This window comes from Bos taurus, chromosome 7, assembly GCF_002263795.3.
Source record: "Bos taurus isolate L1 Dominette 01449 registration number 42190680 breed Hereford chromosome 7, ARS-UCD2.0, whole genome shotgun sequence".
In the NCBI taxonomy this organism is placed as follows: Eukaryota; Metazoa; Chordata; class Mammalia; order Artiodactyla; family Bovidae; genus Bos; species Bos taurus.
This window is the reverse complement of record NC_037334.1, coordinates 21133516-21157042: the sequence shown is the minus strand read 5'-3', so window position 1 is coordinate 21157042 and position 23527 is coordinate 21133516. Positions and strand designations below refer to the sequence as shown.

The following is a 23527-nucleotide window of genomic DNA, read 5'->3' as shown; positions in this document are numbered from 1 at the left end:
AAAGGGCAACGGGACTCACTGTGGCAGGAGGAGGGATCAGTCATCAGCCTCTGACTAGCAGCCTCCCAGAGTCTCACATAGACCCTAGAAGACTTGTCTAAAAATATGGCGGATGCCTTACAAGGACTCCATTCTTCTCTGGACTCAGTAGCAAATATTCTCGACAACAGGCTGCCCCTTGATTATCTCCTACCTGAGGAAGGGGAAGTCTGCACAGTTAAGACCTGCTACATGGGAGTCAATAATTCTGGTCAGATCAAAGTAAATACAAAACACAGGTATGAGCAAGCTCAGTGGTCACACAGATATAACACTCCAAAATCCAATCCAAGCTCCATTTAGTCAGAGGCCTCCTTGGCTTAGCCTGGCTTCTTCCATTTCTCTACCCACTAACTGCTATCATCTGCCTGCTCATCTCTGGGCGGGCCTCCTTAATTGCCTCCTCGACTTCCATTAGTGAACAGCTTGAAGTCATCAAACTTCAGGACGATTCGAATGCAAGGATGCAAGTACATGGGACTGCAGCCTGGTGACCATCACACATATTTTAGGCTCATCAGGGAACAACCACACCCGTGTGTTCAGCGAAAAACAGCCTCAGCTTCGGAAGTCAGACCATCTGTCCTCCAGCGCCCCACAAGAATGAGGAGCAGTAACAAGAAAAGGGGAGGCTTTGTCACCAGGGATAAACCAGGAATTTGCTCAAAACCTGCCAACCACACCCCCTCCCCACTTTTAGCAGGAGTTAACATAAACCTTTAAGTTCAAGGGTCCAGAAATAAAAAAGGAAGCGCCCTTCCCGCACACACACACACAAAGAAAAAAACAAGTGGAACCAGCTGAGACCAAGATGGCAGCAACCCAAACTCCAATAGACCCTGCATCTCATTACATGTTGATTTTACTGTATGAACGTATTACACAACACACCTCATAGCAGCCAGTACCATACATTAAAAGACCAAAACAGGATAAAGAGAAGGTGGTCTCCCACTCCCTCAAAAAAGCCCTGCCCCTTCCCAGGTAAACTAATGAACATGGCTCCCCATCACTGACCTCACTCCTCCCTTTAAAATTAAATCCCTCTCGCCAGGGGTTGTCAAGTTCAGCCCTGAACTAGTTCAAGCTTCTCCATTCTCTGGCGGCTGAATAAAGCTTGTGATGTGTTAACCAGCACCCTCCTCCCAGGCAGACAGCGTAAGCCGGGTTGAGGCCCCACAACGGTCCATACGACTCAATCCGTTAACAGGCGCACAAAGAGGTGGCACCCGGAGCCAGGGCCGCCCCTACCAAGATCCAAGCTACACCGGCCTAGCAGTGGGCGGCTAGGCGGAAAGGACGGGTAGAGTCCCAACGGTCCCAGCACCAATGTCGTCCTCATAATCTTCTGGTAGGCAGTACGCATATGCAGGACCCCGCCTCACAAACAGTGTGTATGGAAATGGGTCCGGGGGTAGGGCAAGGGTCGGGGGGTTGGTCTGCAGGCGCGTCGCGGTCACATGTTGGCTCGTTCCCGCTGCAGCCGCGAGTTGTAGGCACGTGACACGGTGTTCCAGGCGTCCATGTAGCGGTCCATGCACATGGCGATGCACTTCTGGGGAAGGAACCGGCGAGCCGCTTAGGTCTGGACCGCGGCTGGTGTCCCCGCCCCGGCTGCGCACGCGCAGCATCCTCTCCACGCCTCTTCATTAAGTCAGCGCACGCGCGGAGGCCACCCTACCGGGTCCAGCCCGCGACCCCGCGACCCCGCCACCCCGGTTTTACCTGCTCCGAATTGTCCAGGGAACCCCCCGGCTTCCCGATACACTTCCGGAAGCACTTGTCCGTCATCCTCTGTGGGGACACGCGAGCCCTCAGTTGCGACACCGGCCCCGGCGGATCCCGCAGCCCTCAGACCCCCACCCCGCCCCCGGCCAGCCCCGGACCTGTAGCAGCTCCTGCGCGTTGGCCACGGCGATCTGCACTTTCACCTGCTCCATTATGAGCCCTGGGTCCAGCTTCCCTCCGCCGGAGCCCCCGAAATCGGAGCCGAAGCCGCCCTCCATGGCTCCGCAAAGTCAACCGGACCGCCGCCGCGTGCGCCGACCCGCACTCACGCCGGAAGTCCGCTGCCCCAGGGCCCCACGGGAAATGGAGTTCCGGTGGGTGGGAGCAGGGTCCGGACTACGAGTCCCATAAGGCCGCGCGAAACTTCCCGCGCACGCGCAGAGAGGAACGGGCCGAAGTCCGCTTTCCGTGTCGAACTCCGGGTCGAGAGGCCCGCACCTCCGTGCTTAGGCTCCAACCCCCAAAAGGTCCCGCCGCGCGTGTACTGGACGATGAGCGCGTTTACCCTGCTCTTTGCAGACCTGGTAGCGCCAGGCCGTATTAGGGGACCAAGAGCGCTGCGGGGTGTCGGTGTATCAGATGGGGGAATGCATAAAACTAGCGGTCCGCGCGGTCTGATGGGGGTCCTAAGACATCCGCTTAACTAGTGGCTTGGGCTCCTACTACAGCAGCCTGGCGTGGGAGTAGTAACTCACGGGCAGAATTTAAAACCAAAATGTTTTATTGGATGTTGTACAAAAAAGTTTCCAGTCTTAAAATGTATATTACAAATCATTGGAGGAAACAAAAGATCACACGTTTAGCATGCATCTTAAAAATCACCATCTGAAATGTGTCTAGACAGCCAGTTGCTGAAACTGAGTCCCCTGGCGTGTAGTGCTGATGATCCCTTTCGGGCTTGGAATTAAGACCTTTCCAATAGCGTCAATGTCCTTGAGGAATGGCAGTCCCCGCTCGGATGTGCTGATATAAATAGAACTGCTGAGTAGACGGTGTGGTGAAAACGAGCCCAGGTCAGAGCCTGGCTGTGATGAACACTGAGCGCCCAGACCACAGGGAAAAAGGCGTCCGTGTCTCCCCGGCACTGGGTCCCTTCTGAGGGCTGGGCCGAGTGGCTGTTTTTCTAGAAGGGTGCGTCTCCTCACACGACACGGGCTCAGAAAAAAAGAATCGCTTCTGTATCAAGTGGCTTAAAGTTAAGCATGTTTAAGGATAAGTGCAAATTCTGTTTTTCAGGCCAAGGCTGACATTGTAACATTGGACTTTGTCCTTTGTTTTCAACTACTTAATTACCAAAGACTGGTAATTACCAAATTACCACCAACCTCCAGCCCCAACTGGCCACCAGTCCAGCGCACCCTGCCCTCACCAGTCAAGGGCTTCCCAGCCTGGGAGGGCCACTTCCAGGCTCCACTCATGATCTCAGCCAGGCAACCACTGGGCGGTGATGAGACCAAGAACTGGCTGAATCAAGAAGTCATCTAATGAGCCTGGGGGTTCTGCAGTTTTTTAGGCCCTCTGGGCCTGACGGGAGGGTGGGGCCCTCTCCTTTCCTTCCTGAAGTCCTCAAGCCCAGCCTGCAAAACCGCTTCACACCCAGAATTCCAGGACACAGCTTCGATCCCCAGAGATTTCCAAAATACCCTGAAGGGTGTGGCTGAGACCAGTGCAGTTTCCACTCGCCCCAGGACCACCCAGACCCCATCCCGCTCTCCAGACCCTCATGGTCTACTCAGCTCCTGTTATGCCAGGGGAAGGGAGCAGCCTGTACCTGGAAGCACTCCTGGCAGGGGGGTGGGGGTGAGGGAGGGTGGAAAAGAGAAGGTGCTGTCAGGACAGGAAGCTTCTCATGGGCTGCACCATTTTTCTGGTGAGGCCACTTCCCTCCACAGGGCAAGCACAGCCCTCGGGCCAAGGACTCTGGTAGCCAAGGAAAGATGCCCAAAGCTTTGGCCTGCAGGGAGATTCTAGACTTGGAGAAGCTTGGTTTTGCCGGTGGCTGACACTTTCCTGTCCTGGGGCTTGGGCCCTCCTCACCATGAGCAGTTCCCAGGGAAAGGAGGTGGACGGGCTGCTCCAGCCTTGGGTAAACCCTGAGGGGCTGGCACTCAGCCTACCTGGAAGCAGGCTGCCTTCAGGGGCCAGCCTGCCTCCATGGCTCAGTATTGCGTCTTTAAGACTTGAGCTGCGCTTTCTGAAGAGTCAGCCAGGGGCGCAAAGTCCACAGGGACAGAGCCCCCTGATGACGCCACCTCCCCACCCCCAGAGGGGACTGTCCCAGTGACCCTTGAGTGAGCCCCTGAGGTGGGAGCCTGGCAACCTGTACTGACCAATGTAAAAAAATAAATATCCATTAAAAAAATAACTTCTGTGTATCTACGTGGCGCGGGTCAAAGGTCTACTAATGCAGGGAGGGGGGTCTCTGGGTGATCAGAAGCTGGGCTGTGGCACGGAGCATTCCACAGAGGTCTGCTGGCATGGGCAGGTCTGTCTAAGAAACACCGTTTCAGCAGGAAGCTACAGAGGAAGCTAGCGTATCCGTGTGCACCCAAGAACACAGGAGTGGGCATGACCTGTGCTCAAGGCACAGGGCTGGAGGTCAGGGAGTCCCACGGCTTGCCCTCGTCACCCTCCACAGATGGGAGGGCAGAAAGCGGTGGTTGCACATGGATGTCATGTCCAAGGTTGTCACACTCATCCCCTTGATACTGACCTGGGGATAAGTCTCAGAGAGGAATCGCCCCCAGGTCCCAAGCTTCCTTCTTGCCTGTCCCACAGGGTGAGGAAGTTGACTGCAGAAAGGCCCAGAAACGTGAGGCTCCGGCAGCCAGAGAGGGAGCCGACAGGCCCACCCCACACACCCGACTCCCAAGGGCTGAGCAGAAACCACCCAAAGCCCAGGTCTGACAGTACAAGCTGCTTCTAGCCCTCCTTCGGGTGCTCAGTTGGCTGAGTCACGGAAACCGCAGGGGTGCCCCTGCTCCCCACCAGGTCAGAAGCTGGATTCTGAATTTGGTTTTTTTGAAAGCTTAAATGAAACAAACTATGGATCCTTATGCAGTTCTGCTCTGTCCATCCCAGGCCTCCTCTCCCGCCCTGACTCCAGGCTGCAGAAGAGACCCACGCAGCCAATGGGCCTCCTCCCACCCCTGCTGGACTCCCCAAAGTCCGCTAGCCACTAGGCTCCTGGGCTGGTTGGACAGGGCACCAACAGAGTCTGGTCAGTGGTGAAGGGTCCCAGGAAACCCGCCGACAGGAAAGATCAATAGAGACCCACCCCCAATGCTCTGGCAGTTTGCTTAAAAATTCTCTAGAAATGTACCAAGGATTAAAGAAGCCAATGATATAAAAATAGTTTTCAGTGGCTCTGGGTAAAGAAAGACGTGATGAGGCATGTTCGGTTCACATGACGCGGCAGCCTCGAGAGGTGGTCCTCGGGTCCCCCTGGAAGGAAAGATGGTGTAGTGAGGTGAGCCCAGGGTGGCAGGCACATGCCAACCTGGCCAGGCAGATAGCTGGTGGCCCTCGGCCCTCCCACCAGGGGGGGCTGGACCAGGCTGGGGCCTGAGCCACCAGGGAAGCTCAGCTTCCAGCAAGACGACCCCAGCTTCCGCGGCTCCTGTTCCAGAACGTTCCGTGTCTCCCTCACTCCTGAGTCACAGGACTCGTTACAATGGTCTTAGACCCAGAAGAGTCCTGCACTTGTGTCTTGTTCAGTGTGGTTCCTTGGGCACCCCACCCTCCCCACAAAACCATTATGAAGTCACCAGCATACCAGTCTGGAGGAATCACAGTAACAGCGGGTGGGCTGAGAAGCCCTGGGGCTGTACCAGGGTCACTTTGAGATATAGCAGCTTTGCAACCCCATTCCCGGTGTCCCTAGGTGGGTACCAGAGGTCCGCACGACAGGCAGGCCCAGGAGGCAGGGCAGCTGACCCCACAGCCTATCTGCTGTGAGCTCTGTGGCCTGGGTGATGCCCAGGGCAGCTGCATGAACAGGGTCTGGGATGTGTGCGTGTGTGTGCACGCCCGTGCCTGGGAGCTTCTACCTGCTGGTGGAAAAGATCCTCCTCTCCAAACTCAGCTGCCTCGTCCTCGCCCTCCTCCCCATTCTCGGTCTCCCGCACCACTGAAGACTGCTTCACGGTTCTCATGGCCACTTCCTGTACGAGACGAGAGCTGCAGACAAACCCCTCCCCACCCCAGGAGCCCAGCCTGCAGGGGAGGCAGTCAGGACGCCCAGGCCTAGGCTGCACTCATGTGCCTGGCGGCCAAGGCTCCATCCACCCAGGAGGGGCCCCAAGACCCAGGCAGCGGGGAGGCACTCACCTCCCCATCAGCATTGACCAGGGTGGTCCGGAAGCTCTCACCGGTGCCCCAGCTGTTCTGGCTTTTCCACACGAGTGTGGATGGGGGGCTGTGAGCCACCCCCGCTCCAGCTGCCCACACCTGGGGATACAGGAAGGCCTCCCCGTTAAAGTGGGCTCCAGTCCTAGTGGTCACCAGCCAGCCATTCATCACAGGTCCCCTTGATGCCCTGGGTGTTTAATCCTTCTAGGCCTCTTAGATTCTGGCCCAGGGATGTTAATCAATCACCCCAGTATGGAAGAAGAGACTGAGGTTCACAGTGGCCAAGGACTTTCATCTCAGCAAATGAGCCAGGCTGGGATGAGGTGCCCTAGAGTCTGTGCCCGTGACTGTTAACATGGCTGGCACTTTGCCTGCCAGCGCAGACAGACAACCTAGACCCAGTGCCGCCCACACTGGGGACCCCTGGCACATCACTCAGGCCTCCCAAGAGCTCCAGGGAGGCTCCGATGAAGAAATGTGGACACAGGCAATTGGCTACCGCAGGCGGCTGTTCTCAGCGGCGGGGCTCCACCCTGCGGTTCCCCTGGCCCCCTGCCCCATCCCAGCTACACCTCACAACCTGCCCCTCCGCAGCCACCTACCGTGACAGTCTGGCCGGCCCGCAGCACATACTTGGGGGTGAACTTGTAGGAAATCTCCTCCCCTTCCAGGACCTGCCTCTTGATCCTCCAGTTGCCCAGAGACTGATCCTGAGGAAGGGCGCTGGCGTTGGCACAGGGCTCTGGGAAACCCCGGGGGGCCTCCCCTGAGGGGCGGCGCGGCACGGGGCAAGGCCTCACCTTGTCAGAGCTGTTCTTCAGTTGCACGAACCTGCCCTCCAGATCGATCTCCTCGATGCTGACGCTGCCTGAGGCAGAGGCCTGCTGCGCCAGGTGGAAGCTGCCGCCGCTGCTGGTGCTGCTGCTGGAGCCGAGGCCACTGGAGCCCGTGCCCGGCGGCTCCTGCACCTCCAGCCGCTTCCGCTTGCTGCGGCCCGGGCGCCCGGCTGTGGATACACTGCTGCCGCTGCTGCTCGTTGTGGCCCGAGAGATGGTGATCCGCGATGACGGGCTGGGGGACAGCTTCAGCCTGGGGGCGGGGGTGCGGGGTTACCAGGGGCTGAGGTGCAGGGGTGGGGTGTTGGAGGGGGAGGGACAGCGCACTCGCCCAACCCCCTCTCCTCGCCCCGCCCCTGCTGCGCTCACCTCTCCTCCTCTCCCTCCAGCAGCTTGCGGTAGGCGCTGATCTCCATGTCCAGGGCCAGCTTGACGTCCAGCAGCTCCTGGTACTCGGCCAGCTGCTGCTGCATCATGTCCCGCACTTCCATCATTTCTCGTTCTTTGGCGTCCAGCATCTTCCGGAACTTGTCCCGCTCCCCAGCCACGGTCTCCTCTAGTTCACGGATCCGGTCCTCGGCCGCGCTCGCCTGCAGCAGGGTCCACGCGCGTCACGGTGGGGAAAGCCCACTCGGCTGCAGGCCTCTGGGGGCGTGGGAGGGGATGAGACGGGACAGGGCCCGAGGAGGGGTCGGGGCTGGGGCTCTGGTGAGTCACCTGCTTCTGAAGGCTGGAGAGCTGGTAGCTGAGGGATTCAACCCGCATGCGGGCCTCCTTCAGCTCCTCCCGAGCGGCGCTGGCAGCCTTGTCATTCTGGTCGGAGCTCAGCTTGGCGTTGTCCAGCTGCGGGGACAAGGGCAGGCATGAGGGCCGGCACAGAGGGTGGGAGTGGACGGCCCAATGCCCACCGGCAGGCATGCTCGCGTGCACACCTTGGCTTGGTAGGTCTGCTCCAGTTCCAGACGGTACAGCCGCACTTGCTCGTCGTGCTGGGCGCGCAGTTCCTCCAGCGCCTGGGCCATCTTAAAGTCATACTCCTGCTGCCGGCTGCTGTCCACCTCCACCAGGCGGCGCTCATGCCGCCGCCGCGTCTCACGCACTTCCTGCGGACATAGCCATGCGCTCACTGCACGCTTTGGCCCTGTCACAGGCGTCCCTGACCCTCCCCTGGGGCCTGAGCGAGGGTGCCCAACTCTGCCACTGGTGACCCTCTGGGGTAGGCCCGGGCCACCTGTTCACACCCACACCACGATTTACAACCACCCAAGAACCATGACCCAGAGCCCCCAGCTGACTGTCGATTAACACACCTATGCCTTCACACACAGGAGCATCACCCGGCCCTGAAAAAGAGAGAAGCCCTGACATTCGCTACCATGTGGACGGATCCTGAGAACAGGATGCTCAGTGAGAGAAGCAGACACAGAAGGACATACAGGGTGTGATTCCACTGATGGGAAACGTGCAGAGAAGGCTGATCCACAGAACGAGTGGGTTCCTGGTTGTCAGGAGCTAGGGCAGGGGGTGGGGGTGACTGCTGATGGGGGTGGGTTTCTATTGCAATGATGGAATGTTCTGGAACTAAACAGTGATGGTTGAACTATCCTGTACTAAATTTCATTAAATTGTATGTTTTAAAAAGTTTTGTTATATAGGAAAAGTGGAAGAATGCTAATGGAAACACCTACAGAATTTATTTTGGGGGTAATGTTCTGGAATTAAGAGGGGATGGCTGCACAGCTCTGGGAATGGACTAAGCTCTAGTCTACGTGGTAAACTTTGAAAGCTTTCTGGTAGGGGACTATTTCAATAAAGCTGTTAATAAAAAAAAAAGAATTCTTAAAAAAAAAAAAATCCTAATGTGGCTCATCACAGGAGCCTGGGGTCTAGGATAGATCAGCAGTGGGTCATGGCAGTGGCCAGCTGGCCCTGGCCACATGTACCAGGAGCTGACCAGGCAATGGTGGGGTCAAAAGTAGGTGGGGGAGCCCCACTTGACAAAACTCCCTGCACAGATGTCAGTCACATGTGTCTGGGCCCCGTGGATGAAGACAATAGGAACGTGTCCACAGGAAGCCACTGTGTTCACAAACAGCCAAGAAGCACAGTTGGACCCTCAGTCCGCACCCCACCCCTGGCCCACCTCAGGGGCCCTCCCGCCCCCTTGGCCTCCTCACGGGATCCAGGGCGGCTCTGGTTGCAGTGGGGCCTGGCAGGAGCAGGAGGCCGCTCCGCAGTTGCATGGGCATCTCACCCGCCTGCACGCCGCAGTGAGCCCAACAGTGGCTGCCTCCGGGTTCCATCTGGCTGTGACAGCACAATGGGCCAGGACCAGGCGGGAGGCCAGCGGGGCCAGGGCTCTAGTCAGTCCTGCCAAACCAGGGAGCCGAGGCCCAGAGGCAAGGAGGCCAGGGAGGGTCTGCAGGAGCCTGAATGATGACCCCCAAAAAGCATGCCCATGAGCTGATCCCCACAGTCTGCCAACGTAGCCTTCCTGGACACAGGTCTTTGCAGGTGTGATTAAGATACAGGGCTCAAGACCATCCTGGACTATCTGGGTGGCCCCAAACCCAAGGACAAGTGTCGCTATAAGAGACGCAGATGCACAGACAGAAGAGAGCCGCGTGATGGTGGAGGCGGGGATCAGGAGATGAGTCCCCAAGGCAGGGAGAGGCAGGAAGTGGGGGAACACCCTGGCTCCCGCTGGGGGGTGGGGGGGACAACCCACCTCCTCAAAGACATCCTTGCGGAAGGCCAGCTCCTCCTGCAGGCTCTGGCAGCGGTTCTCCAGGTCCACGCGCATCAGCGTCTCCTTCTCCAGCTGCTTCTTAGCCACCGCATGCCCATCCTCCGCCTGGAAACGTGGGACAAGCAGCTGGTGACGCTGTCTGCTGCCACGTGAGGTCCTTGGGGATCCCGAGTCCCCAAACTCCCCTGGGGTGTGGACTGGGCAGGGGTGGGGGTGAAGGGGGAGCCCACAGCCTGCACCGCCTGCAGCTACCTTAGCCAGCTGGGCCCGCAGTTCTGCCACATCGTTCTCCAAGGTGCGCTTGTCACTAAGTGCGGCCGCGAGCTCGGCCTCACTTCGGTGGAACACGGACTCCAGGTCCCTGACACGGCCCTGGGCCACCGTGAGCTCACCCTCCCTCTTCTTGGCGCTGGAAGTCAGGAGCAGAAGTTAGCAGGCAGCACTGACCCCAAGGCTAAGTTCATGGCTGCCTCGGGGCCCAGACCCTCACCTACCCATGCTTTCAGTACCAGAGCCTCATCTGTCAGCACCAAAGGGGCCTTGCCTTCAAACCCGTTCTGCCCCATGGGGACCCCGCCAGCCACTCAAAATAATCCACAAGATGTGGGTTTTCATATCCTTTTCCCTGACTTTTGGGCACAGGAGGAGGGACCACTTAAGAGGAGACTTTTTAATGTATAATTTATTAAAGTAATGAATTAAAACCCTGGCCTTTGAAATGCTGATCTCATTTGTAAAGTCAAGCTACTTCAGGCAGGCTCACTTAACTTTTAATAGATATCTCTAATGTGAAACATCTAAGATGCCAAAGAGACTTTCTAAATACACAATTCTCTCTTTTGTTTTTTGGCTGCACTGTGCAGCACCATACAGCATCTTAGTTCCCTGACCAGGGAGCGAACCCAGGTTCCCAGCACCGGAAGCTTGGAGTCAGCCACTGGACCACCAGGGAAGTACCAACACACAACTCTTACTAGCGTGAACATTTCTGAATGGTACTCTAAATCTCTTGAATTAGAAGTGGGTAGTTGAAAGCTACCCACTTCCCCACCAAGGAACTGAAGCTGCACCCTGCCCAGCACCAGTGGGGACAGCACAACAGGGGTCAGATCAGCACCACCCTTCCTGGGTCCTGATAACCACAGACATCCCCAGACATCACCTGGTGTCCCCCAGGGGCAGGATCGCCCTGGGTGACAATGATCGGGGACACCACACCAGTTTGAGTGAGGTGTGTGGGGGAGGGATAAAGCCCAGTGACTTCAGTCACCAGGCTGGTCCTGTCCTCACAGCAGTCCTTGGGACAGGACCTCCAGGCAGACGTGGCACCCACAGCCTCCATGAGGGCCTGGGGTCCCGCAGTCCACATTCCTGAGCCATACAGTCCTTCCACTCAAGGGAGGGGGGTGGGCTGCAAACCCCACATCCCTAGAGGGTTTGGGGAAACTGGACTCATCTGTCCGGTAGACCACTACTGAGAGCCAGTTTCATGGACATGCTGTCCTCTCACCAGAGAAACGTCTGTGGACTCCCCATCATCAGGAGGAGCTTTCTCCTGGGTGCAGAGAGCAGTGAGACCCGCTGCCCTCAGGTGAAGGGGGAGGAGACAGGAGACAGACACGCAGAGCGGGAGCTACTGGGCACAGCCCTTGAAAAGCCGGGGCCCGGGGCCTGGGCCAGGCCGTGGTTCCCAGGGCACTGGGGAGAGCAGAGAGTACACAGGCCTAGGGTGAGGTGGGTGGGCAGGTCGAGATCAGCTGTATGGCCAGGGCAACAGGAGCAGAGGTGTCAGGAAATGTCGAAAATCTCTCAACACCGCCACCCTGTGCCACAGAGATGAGATGAATGGAATGGTCTGGGAAGCAGGGGTGCTGGCGACCCTCAGTGGCTTAAGTTTCTGCTGCTTGACAGCTTCAGGGTATGAAGTTCCTCCCCTGGAACCCTAATTCCTGGGGGATTAGGCAGGAGAGCCCAGCCTATCAGGTCCTCCGCCCGCGTTCCCATCATCACAGGGTTTTCACAGCGCTCTTGGTTGGAAGAGAAAAGCACAGGCTGCCACCTCACGGCAGGTGCACTTCGTTCAGGGTCACGGGCCACCCACACTGTCTGCAAGAGCTTTGCGCCTCAGAGCAGGAAGTGAGGCCGGTAGGCAAATCACCTGCACACCCAAGTACTCGAGACTGGGGAAGCCTTCCCTCGAGAGCGGGGGCCAAGGTAAGTCGCTGGCCCGGGTGCCCGATGGTGGGGCAGGGCTGTCACTGAAGCTGTCGTAGGAGCCTGTGACGCGGCCCAGGCATGGGGGAGGCATCGCGACACACGTGACATCAATGCCAGGCTCGAGCTAGACAAAGCGGTCTGTTATCTAAGGGTGTCCACCATGAGTGTAAATTCAGAAAGGCGGAAAAGCAATACCCCAGATCGGCCTCGGAGGTTCTGTCTGGGCGGAGGCTCATGGAGACTTTCAGTTTTCTCTCTCTAAAATTTTTACTTATGTATTTTGGCAGTGCTGGGTCTTCACTGCCGCGCAGGCTTTTCTCTAGTTGTGGCAAGTGGGGGCTGCTCTCTAGTTGCGGCGCGCGGGCTTCTCACTGCAGTGGCTTCTCTTATTGCAGAGCATGGGCTCTAGGGCACACGGGCTTCAGCAGTTGCGACTTGCGGGCTCTAGAGCACAGGCTCGGGAGTTGTGCACAGGCTTAGTTGCTCTGAGCTGTGTGGGATCTTCCCAGACCGGAGACTGAAACCGTGTCCCCTGCATTGGCAGGTGGATTCTTTACCACTGAGCCACCAAGGAAGCCCTTGTTTTTCTCCTTAAGTTCACTGAGTTATCTGCTTTCTCCCCAGGGAGCATCTATGATTCTGACAAGCAGAAATGTGACTTCTCAGCCCACCCAAGGAGTCACACACAGGTTCAGGGTGTCTGGAAGATTCCAGAACCTGTGTGGATGTGACAGAGAGAGGCTGGGGGAATTCCAGAATTCTCCAGCATTCATCCTCTTACTCGTCTCCAAAAAGCATGTCACTTTTTAATTCAAAGTCATAATAAATGGATGGGGTCTCCCATCTACCCGACCTCCTGAAAAGCACGCAGACTGCCTCTCCTGCCCTGTCAGACACCAGCTGATTGTGTTGCGTGGGTCTGTCTCAGACTGTCTCACTGCTCTGTTCCATGAGGGAATCAGAAACACACCGCTAAGAGACAGGGGACAGTCTGAGGAGGCGACTGGAAAAGGCAGAGCTGTGGAGACATGAAGGACCCCCAGCCTGCAGGGGCTGGGGGGAGGATGAGTTGGGGGTGTGGGGAGGCTTAGGGGTCTTCAGGGCAGTGACCACGCCCCGTGACGCTATGCTGGTGCACACGCGTCAGTGTACGTGTGTCCATACCCAGAGAGCGCAGGACACCAAGGGCGAACCCCCGTGTGAGGCATGGACTCAGCTGATAAGAATGTATTCATATGGGCTCATCACTTGTATCAACGTAGCACACCCGTTCCTGGGAGATGTCCGCAAGGTGGGGCCCTGGAGAGGGGTCTGGGGCACCCTGTGTTCTCCACTCATTCTCCTGCAAACCTAAGGTGGGGCCCTGGAGAGGGGTCTGGGGCACCCTGTGTTCTCCACTCATTCTCCTGCAAACCTAAAACTGCCCCTCCCAAAGAAAGTAAGAAAGTCTCATTAGAAAAGAAGAATCCCGCACACATGAAGGTGGCCTCCGGAGCTGGTGCCGCTGAGCCCCCTGACCTCGTGCTCAGCGTCCCTGTAGCCAGTCTGGCCTGCCGGGGTCGCTGCGAGCGAGGGTGGAGGGGCCCTGGTCTAAACACTCGCTGAGTTCACGTCACTTCCTTCCTTCTGCCACCATCACCACCAGCGCTGCCTCATTCTCCAGACTGGTGACACTTTTACTGGGGAGCAGCCAGGAGATGGTGCTTTGGGATCAGGAAGAGAAGGTCACCCACCGCTCCCCGGCTTCCCAGGGCGGGCACAAGGGGGGAAAGGGCTGGGAGTGTGGTGGTGCCAGATACCAGGGGATTCAGTCCCAGGGGAGCTGCTGAGGTTTCATCTCCGGGGGCCAATTCTTTGGAGGGGATAATGGTGCTGGACAGGGCAGCCAGAGGGCCAGGCCCCAAGAACCCACATGGCCCGCTCCCAGGAGGGCTGTGCAAGTTGGGGTCCTCCCACCACACACAGCGTGACAACCCCCGCCTCCTGCCCCGTGCGCCATCACACCGCCACAGCCCCACCTCTTGGTGGCCTCCTCCAGCTCGGCCCTCAGCTTGCCCATTTCGATCTGCAGGCAGGCACGGTCCCGGGCCGTCTCGTCCAGCACCCGGCGGGCGTCAGCCAGCTCTGCCTCGTACAATGTCTTGATGCCACTCACCTGCGGGGACAGCCGGGCCAAGGTGAAGCCCTCTTCCCCACCAACACAGTGCCACTCACCCGCATGGGCCCCCCCATCTGGGCCCCCCAGAGTCTGCCCAGGTCACCAGCCCCTATCAGGCCACACCTGTCAGCTGGACACACACTCAGGTCTCCCTGCCCCACCCAGAGGGGCCCAGAGCAGTGAGCATATTTAAAAGTATCAGAGACCAAAAGGATAGGGAGATGCCATCTGCCCCATAAGGATGGCAATCACAGAGACCACAGCAAGTGTCAGGAGGATGGGGAGAAGCTGGCACTCCCATGCATGGCAGGGAGGGCGGGTTGGTGCCGCCATCATGGAAGACAGTTGGCGGTTCCTCAGATGGACAAACAGAGCAACCACTGACCCAGCAACGCCACCGCCCGGCATCTACCTGGGACAAGTAACATACGTACACAAAACCCAAGCACAGGCATTCACAGCCCCGGCACCGCTACCAGCCCCAAAGGGGAAATACCCCGAGGGCCCATCGGCAGGGGACGATGGACACAGTGTGGTCCCGCCACACCTGGGGCGTCCCTCAGCCCTGAAGAGTGAAGCCCAGACACTCGCGACCACGTGGACAGGCCCCGAGAACACGGCGCTCAGTGAGAGGAGCAGACACAGGACACACAGGGTGTGATCCCAACAGGAAACACGCAGAGCAAGCAGGTCCGGAGACACAGAGAGTGGGTTCCTGGCTGTCAGGGGCTGGGGAAGGAGTATGCGGGGAGGAGAAAGCTACTGGCACGAGGTTTCCTTTTTTTTTAAGTGCGATTCTTGTTAGAGATACAGATGAACTTGGGCAAACTCCAGGAGATGGTGAGGGACAGGGAGGCCTGGCGTGCTGAAGTCCATGGGGCCAACAAAGAGTCGGACATGACGTAGCAACTGAACATCAACACCATATGAGTTATAGATGTACAACATAGTTATTCACAATTTGTAAAGGTTATTCTCCATTTATACTTATTATAAAATACTGAGTATACCCCCGTGTTCTAAGTATATCCTTGTAGTTTATATACTTTATACATAGTGGTTTGTTCCTCTTAATTCCCTACCTATCTTGCCCCTCTCCAGGAAGGAGCTTTCTTTAGGGGGATGGAATGTTCTGGAATTAGATAGAAGTGATGGCTACCCAGTTGTAAATATATTAAAACCACCAAACTTAAGAGTTTAATTGGGTGAACTGCATGAGATTAGAATTCTGCCTCTACGAGGCAGTTACAGGGGTTTCCCTGGTGGCTCAACGGTAAAGAACCTGCTTGCCAAAGAAGGAGACCCAGGTTCGATCCCTGGGTCAGGAAGATTCCCTGGAGAAGCAAATGGCAACCCACCCCAGTATCCTTGTCTGGGAAATCCCATGGACAGAGGAGCCCGGCAGGCTACAGTCCACGGGTTGCAGAGTCAGACACGACTGAGCAACTAACAAAAAAAGCAGTTAAAACCCTTCCTGGGACGGACAAAAGGCTGACAGAGGGAGACAAGGCAGCTGGCTTTGCAAGTGGCCAAATCCTTCAAGCTGGGCTTCAACAGTATGTGAACCGAGAAATCCCAGATGTATAAGCTGGATTTAGAAAAGGCAGAGGAACCAGAGATCAAATGGCCAACATCCACTGGATCACAGAAAAAACTAGAGAATTCCAGAAAAACATCTGCTTCATTGACTACGCTAAAGCCTTTGACTGTGTAGATCACAACAAACTGTGGAAAATTCTTAAAGAGATGGGAATACCACAACACCTTACCTGCCTCCTGCAAAACCTGTATGCAGGTCAAGATGCAACAGTTAGAACTGGACATAGAACAACAGACTGATTCAAAATTGGGAAAGGAGCACATCAGGGCTGCATGTTGTCATCCTGCTTGTTTAACTTACATGCAGGGTACATCATGCAAAATACCCAGCTGGATGAAGCACAAGCTGGAATCAAGATTGCTGGGAGAAATATCAATAACCTCAGATATGCAGATGACACCACCCTTATGACAGAAAACAAAGAGGAATTAGACTCTTGATGAAGGTGAAAGAGGAGAGTGAAAAAGCTGGCTTAAAACTCAACATTCAAAAAACGAAGATCATGGCATCCAGTCCCATCACTTCATGGCAAATAGATGGGGAAACAAAAAAAACAGTGAGAGACTTTATTTTCTTGGGATCCAAAATCACTGTGGATAGTGACTGCAACCATGAAATTAAAAAACCCTTGCTCCTTAGAAGAAAAGCAGTCACAAACCTAGACAGCATATTAAAAAGCAGAGACATTACTTTGCCCACAAAGGTCCGTCTAGTCCAAGCTATAGTTTTTCCAGTAGTTGTGTATGGATGTGAGAACTGGACAATAAAAAAGGCTGAGTGTCTTCTAACTGTGGTGCTGGAGAAGACTCTTGAGAGTCCCTTGGACTGCAAGGAGATCAAACCAGTCAATCCTAAAGGACATCAACCCTGAATATTCATTGGAAAGACTGATGCCAAAGCTGAAACTCCCGGTACTTTGGCTGCCTGATGTGAAGGGCCGACTCACTAGAAAAGACCCTGATGCTGGGAAAGACTGAAGACAGGAGGAGAAGGGGGTGACAGAGGATAAGATGGTTGGATGGCATCACCTATTCAATGGATGAGTTTAAGCAAGCTCCGGGAGATAGTGAAGGATAGGGAAGCCTGGCATGCTGCAGTGCATGGGGCTGCAAAGAGTCAGACCTGACTGAGCTACTGAACAACCACCACCACTTCCCACAAAGCTACAGATAGCAGTGAGTGTCTGTGCCCGGGCTCAGAGGGCAGCTGAGCCGGGGAGGGACCCTCCCTTCCACAGAAAAGATCCAGGGGAGCTGCCGGGAACCTGCCACTTGGTAGCCAGATCACTATCCTGGTCTGCCTGAGACCTGGAAATTCTCAGATGTGGGGTTTTTAGGGTTAAAACTGGAGTGTCCCGGGCAGATCAGGACCAACCCGTAAGAGTTGGATTTGACAGCGGGTCTGAGACCCCCACCCTCTCCAGCCCTCCCACCTCAGTCCAGCTCTCCTAGTCATTTCATCCCGCAGGTATGGGGTCTTAGTGCCATTTCACACATGGGGGAACTGAGGCACGGGACAGCACACTGCCCTCTCCTAACCTGTCGGTACAGGCCAGAGAGGTCTGCTGGGGACAGTTCTGAGAGAGAGACACATGTGGGGATCGAGATGAAACAAGCCTCTCCCTCCTGTGCCCTCTTCACCCCACCCCCATCTCCACCTTCTGGAATAAACCCACCATCACCAAGAGCAGCCAGCCTCACTGTCTAAGGGTGGCCGGGAACCCGGGTTCACAGGAGTGTCTCTGCCCTGTCTCCCTCCTGACCCCAAAGGAGGGCCTGGCACCCAGGCTGCCGTCTCGGACAAGATCTCTGGCCCCACAGACTGGCTCCTCCTGGGCTTTCCTCCCCAGCTTCCCCTTGTGGCAGGAGGAGCACTGATGGCCAAGACAGCAGGAAACCAAGGTGAGGTCAGGTGGGAAGCTGTCCCTCCCTGGGAGCCCAGGGTGAAGGAAACCTAGCACGTGCACCTGACGCTTATCTGACGGTGACGTCAGAGTTAATTTTGATTTTTGAAATATCTCATTAAGATGCCACTCATGGGGATTTCCCTGGTGGTCCAGTGGTTAAGACTGCGCTTCCAGTGCAAGGGGAATAGGTTCGACCCCTGGTCAGGGAACTAAGATCCCACATGCTGTGAGGTGAGGCCAAAACAAACAAAAAACAAAAAAGGAATGAAAACAACAACGTATAGCCCTTATTTAAAACACTTTATTGCTAAAAGATGCCAACCATCAACTGAACCTCAGTGACTTGTAATCCTTTTGCAATAGCAATATTAAAGGTCACTGATCACCCTGACAAAATAAAACAAATGAGAAAGTCGGAAATATCTCAAGAACTATCAAAATGTGACACAGAGACCCAAAGAGAGCAAATACTGTTGAAAAAAATAGCACCAACAGCTTTTTTTTTTTGGCTGCACAGCTTGTGGGATCCTAGTTCCCCCAGCAGGGACCGAACCAACACGCCTGCAAAGAAGCACAGTCTTCACCACTGGACTGCCAGGGAAGTTGTGCACCAACAGACTTGCCAGAGGCAGGGTTGCTGCAGACCTTCAATTTATTAAAAAACTGTGTCTTAGGTGATCCTCCATAACCAGGTCTGCAAACTCAGGCCCACAGCACAAAACCCCAGCCACCTGCCTGCAGAACTAGAATGGCTTTTATATTTTTAAATGGCTGAGTAGAGAATAACAAATTTTTCATGACACAGGTACCTATATGAAATGCACACTTCAGTGTGTATAAACAAAGCTTTATTGGCACGCACCCTGGCCCACCCCTCCATGTACTGTCCCTGGCAGCTACCCCGCCAGCTGTGACGCCTGAGTTGAGTGCTCACACTTGAAACTGTTCACCCACAGAGCTGAAACCCCAGCCCTTTCCCAAAAACCTCTACTGAACCTGGAACCTGATCTATGGCACCAGGACGAAGGAGAAAACTCTGTAGAGGAGGCTGCAAGGCCGCAAAAGCTCTTTCAGAGCAGGGAACAGCTGTTCCCCGCAGGCCTGTGCCTCCATGTGCTGTGACACTTGGGATGTCCCATGGGAGCCCCGGGCACAGCTTTGGCTTTTGTTCTGTCTTTAACAGCCAGGGCTGCACAAGTGAGGAGCTTGAGGAATCCCAACAGATGTGTTAGCATGTGTGGCCGTGAGGGGAGCAGAGTTCCCATAACCCGAGGTAACCCTTTTCCTAGGGTCCCAGACTTGCCCTGAGGCGCTGCCTGCATCCTCAGGGACAAAACTGCCCCGGAGTTGACAACCACTGCCAAACTCCACAAACCCTGACCCTCTGCAAATCCTCCAACTCCCAGAGCCCAGCTCCTGCTCCCTGGGTCTACCTGAGGAGCACCCGCCCCCTGGTCCGCACAGCAACAGAATACATGGGCAGGAAAGGAAAAAATGTGAAGCCTAGGGGAACTCAACACCTGTTTGGGGACTCCCTGGAGAACCCCCTTCTTCCCTGGTCCACTCGAGCCACCCCCCCACCCCAGCACCCAAGACTCTTCCCATACAGAAATTTGGTCAGCCCTCAGCCTCCCAGAAACCCTTCAGGGATGCATGTGGCCATTCACCCTAGTTAGTACAGCTCACCAAGCCAAAACACCCATCATCTGACTTTCAATGGGAAAGGCAAACGTCCACACACGACCGGCCAGGGTCTATGGGGCGGAACGTGACTTTATCTTAGGCACCTGAACCCTTTGCGTTGATTACAAGCCCACGGTACGCTCACATTTTAAACAGCATCACCACTAGGTTCCTTAAGTGGCTTCTCAGCTTTGACACTAATGGCATTTGGGGCTGGATCGTCCTCTGTAGGGAGATGTCCTGGGCTCTGGGGGGAGGAGTGTGTGGGGCAGCCTCCCTGGACCCACCGCCTTGATGCCAGGAGTCCCCCAGTGTGACAACCACAGACGTCTCTAGCCATCACCCAGTGTCCCCTGGGGGCAGGTTCTTCCAGGGGAGAAGCTGCCATCCAGGTAGGAGGCCTGACACACCATGCCCTCCCACAGCCCTTGGCCACTTCCAGGTCACTCCCTCCATGCAACGCACATGACCAGCCCACCTCACTGCTCCAGCAGGTTACTAGCTCCCTCCACTGACCAGCTGAGGGGGCATTCGTCACCTCATCCCTAAGCTCCAGGGGATCAGGCAGGTGGGAACTCCCCACTCCTGCTGTGAACGAACACCTGTCATCTGGGTGGCTCCAGATCCTGGGCACAGTCCTGGGGTGCACGGTGTGGCAGGGCCCCTCCCGCTCCCACCCGGCAGTCCTATGTCCTAACCAGCACGGGCAGCCGAGAAGTAAACCACGCCACTGTCCAGACACGTGGACAGCATCGAGTTCCCCAGGTCCGGCCCCTGCGCTCTAGGGCATGACACTCATCCAGTGGGGCTGGCACCCCACGTCCACTGCCTGCAGGTGGGAGGAGAGGCCGGGGTGAATGACCCAGTGCTGACCAGCCCAGCAGGTGGAACTTGGGCCTGTACTCCGAGGACCCGCGTGCACTGCTGAGGCAGCACCACTGGGGCAGCCACTCCAGTCCCATCATACAGACAACAAAACCAAGGCTCTGGGGGGCTGAGTGACCTGCCCAAGGTCACAGATTAAAACCAGGGTTTGGATCCCAAGCTTTAATCTAATCCCAGGCGACCTAACACACCACCACCCACCAAGTCTCCCACCTCCCCAGACACCTGAGACACACTTTCAGGCCCATCCTGATCCCGGGGACCCAGGCAGGGGCAACAGAACCCACGGAGTGTTCCCTCAGGGCAACTGATATAGTTCCTGAGGGAACACTATATTTTATTGCCTTTATTCTAGAAAACAAATGTGAATTCATGGCGACCCCACATACAAACCCCAAAAGTAGGCATTTATTATTATTTGCACTTTACAGAAGAGGCAGTGAGCTCAGAGGTTAAGTGATCCACCCAAGGTTATACAGGCAGTAAATGGCTCCCAGAAATGACCAACCCCCTAGCTCCACTCCACCCCCTACGCTCTCCTCCCAGAGGTCATCACTGCACCCATTCTTCAGAGAGGAAAACTGAGGCTCCGAGCACTAAGTGCCAGCTTCAGGCCCTGACTCTCCCACCAGGCCCACAGGGAACCACGTGGTGGCCCCTTCCCCCTTATTCTGAGGACCTGCCCTTGGGTTGTGGGGGGACCTGTGGGAGAAAAGGAGCCCCCCAGGTTGGCAGCCAGTTTTGACACACCCCACCCAGGATCCCCAGACCCCTGCCCTCACACCCACTTAGGGGGCAGGGCTTATCCAGCCTCTTCCCCCTCACCTGCACCAAAACTTCCCCTGGTTCCCCAAGGCCTCACACCTCCCCCTCCCCTCACACCCCCCAGGACAGGGCAGAAGCTACCAGACTCGTAGGCTCCTGCCCATTAGCCAAGGGGGTCCCAGGGCCCAACATAGGGCCTTCCAAATTTCCCATGGGACCAGGGAGACACTGGACTCCCCTGCTCTGACCCCTAACCCCCAGGTCCTAGTAAAAGACTGAACTTTCTTCCTGTTCTGTGCTGTGTTTAGTCACTTAGTCGTGTCTGACTCTGTGACCCCATGGACTGAAGCACCCTAGGCTCCTCTGTCCATGGGGATTCTCCAAGCAAAAATACTAGAGTGGGTTGCCATGCCCTCCTCCAGGGAATCTTCCCAAACCAGGAATCGAACCCAGGTCTCCCACGTTGCAGGCAGATTCTTTATGCCCCAGGTCCTGGTAAAAGACTGAACTTACTGCCTAATCCCACTCAATCCCCAAACTCCCCAGGATGCATTATGGGACCCCTGCAAAATTCTAAGGAGAACTGAGACCACTGACTCATCCCAGACCCTCCACTCCTCCTCAGAGACCCAAGAACGTCCCCTAAGTTTTCTTGTAGAACACCCAAACACAAACCCAAAGACTCTCCACAACTCCTCTGCGGAGGAGGGGTCCACCCTGGCTCACACCCCATCACTCAAGGGCTCCCCAGATCTCCTCAGATCCCTTGATAGGCAGGGGCTACCCCATCTCCCCCTACCCTCCAAGGCCCCTGGGGGCCCTTCAAACGGTGGGGCCTGACCAGGTTGCATCCCTCAATCAGGGCACCTCCCACCAACCCTTGGGGACACCTCAGAGAAGGGGTCTGCCCTAATGGACCCCTCACTCGGGGCCCCTCCAATCCCGAGTCCACTTCAGGGGACTGGCCAGCCCCAAACTCAAGGGATACAGGAAACACCCTGGAGACCCCCGGTGGGTGGGGGGACCTGTCCCAGGGTGCAGCCCTCACTCAGGGTACCCCAGCTCCCCCTGGGTACCCATCAGAGGACACGACTCACCCCAGCCTGCACCCCTGTCTTAGGGGATCCCCAGATCGGCAGGGATTCCCTCGGGGGCGGAGCTAGTGCCAGTCTCCACCTCTCGCACGCGGTGGGGGGAGGCGGGGGGTGGGCAGAAACCCTTGGGGATCTCTCGTAGGCGCCCGCCCCAGCTCCCACCCCTCACTGAGGGCCCCTTGAACCTCCCCAGGGGCCCCTCAGGCATGCACCCCTCACTCAAGAGACCCTGAGAAGTTCCCGGACTCCTCGGTGGGCGGGGCAGGAACCAGTCTACCTCTTGCAAGGGAGAAGTCCCCGAAACCCTCGAGGACCCTCAGAGGCCGCAGCTCAGTCAAGCGTGTGACCCTCGCGCGGGGCCCCCGAAGCTCCCTGGGGACGCCTTGGTGGGCAGGGCCCGCCCCAGTCTCCCCCTGTCGCAGGAGCGTCCCCGAAACCTCCGGGGACCCTGAGAGGCCGACCCGCCCCAGCAGGGGCCCCCGACGCCTGCGCTCACCTCGCGCGTGGTCACCTCCTCCCGCTCGGAGATCTTAAGCTGCAGCCGGTCGTTCTCCAGCTCCAGCGCGCGGACGCGGTCGATGTAGTGCGCCAGGCGGTCATTGAGCTCGCGCAGCTCCTCCTTCTCCTGCAGCCGCGACAAGCGCGTGGGCGACAGCGGCGTGGAGGGCCCGCCCGCGCGGCCGGGCTGCGGCGTGGCCATGGCGGCGGCGGCAGCGGCAGTGGTTCGGGGTCCGCGCTGCTCGGAACGGCGGCCGCGGCTCGGCGGGCTCATTCAATCCGCGCCGCCGACCAAGATGGCGCCTGTCGCCCGCCGCCGCCGCTGCGACAGGGCAGCCTGGGACTTGTAGTCCGGCCGGCGCCGCGCGCGGCACGCCGGGAGCTGTAGTCTCCTGCTCAGTTTCGCCCGCTGTTCCGGAGCCAAACAACTGGACCCCAAATCCCAGCTTGACCCATGTATGACCCCGGGTTTCTTTCCGGGCCTCAGTTTCCCCACTTGCATAACCTACCTACGTCATCGGAGTCTCATTAAAATTACAGGTGGAGTGGTGAAGAAACTTCAGAAATATCTTCGGTGATTTCACCAATATATGGAATAAAAAACAAAAAACCCAACACATCAGAAATACTCCAGGCTGCAACTAAGACCTGATGCAGCCAAATAAATAAATATCAATATATTTCCCAAGCTCATAGAGATATTGCCAAGTTGTCCTCTGAAGAAGTTTACCAATTTACATTTTTGCAACAACAATGTATGCATCATCTAACTTAATTATTTCATTTAATTTCTTTTTAGGTCTATAAGCAAAGTTTTGCAGTTTTTTGTGTGTGGGGGTTGGCTTTTAAAGTACACTTATTTACAAAGTCGTGTTAGTTTTAGGTGTACAGCCCAAGCACATACATACAGAGAACGGATTGGTGGCTGGGGTTTGGGGATGTGAAGTGGGTGAAGGAAG

General features: G+C 56.5%; 2 protein-coding genes and 1 long non-coding RNA gene across 5 annotated transcripts; 1 reads left to right on the top strand and 2 right to left on the bottom strand.

Moving 5' to 3' along the window:
- Positions 1–885: 885 nt before the first annotated feature.
- Positions 886–2064, bottom strand: TIMM13 (translocase of inner mitochondrial membrane 13). Its single transcript, NM_001080277.1, has 3 exons — positions 1926–2064; positions 1765–1833; positions 886–1594 (listed from the first exon to the last, which is right to left on the bottom strand). The coding sequence occupies exons 1-3, from the start codon at positions 2043–2045 to the stop codon at positions 1496–1498; spliced, it is 288 nt and encodes a 95-aa protein (NP_001073746.1). The 5' UTR covers positions 2046–2064; the 3' UTR covers positions 886–1495.
- A 461-nt stretch (positions 2065–2525) lies between these two features.
- On the bottom strand, positions 2526–22876 carry LMNB2 (lamin B2). 2 transcript variants are annotated; one of them, NM_001276353.3, is made up of 12 exons: positions 22567–22876; positions 13998–14134; positions 10015–10171; positions 9742–9867; positions 7946–8116; positions 7731–7856; positions 7383–7603; positions 6978–7266; positions 6780–6887; positions 6157–6276; positions 5877–5990; positions 2526–5271 (listed from the first exon to the last, which is right to left on the bottom strand). In NM_001276353.3, the coding sequence occupies exons 1-12, from the start codon at positions 22840–22842 to the stop codon at positions 5230–5232; spliced, it is 1887 nt and encodes a 628-aa protein (NP_001263282.1). In that variant the 5' UTR covers positions 22843–22876; the 3' UTR covers positions 2526–5229. The 2 variants fall into 2 exon arrangements, with proteins under 2 accessions (NP_001263282.1, XP_059744141.1); XM_059888158.1 differs by lacking the exons at positions 9742–9867; positions 10015–10171; positions 13998–14134; positions 22567–22876 and adding an exon at positions 9191–9346 and having other exon boundaries at positions 2531–5271.
- On the top strand, positions 7542–12842 carry LOC100138660 (uncharacterized). Of its 2 annotated transcripts, XR_009495209.1 has the most exons (5): positions 7542–7629; positions 8342–9527; positions 9784–9911; positions 10626–11976; positions 12604–12842. It is a non-coding gene; the product is annotated as an uncharacterized lncRNA (long non-coding RNA). The 2 variants fall into 2 exon arrangements; XR_009495208.1 differs by having other exon boundaries at positions 9784–11976.
- Positions 22877–23527: the final 651 nt, after the last annotated feature.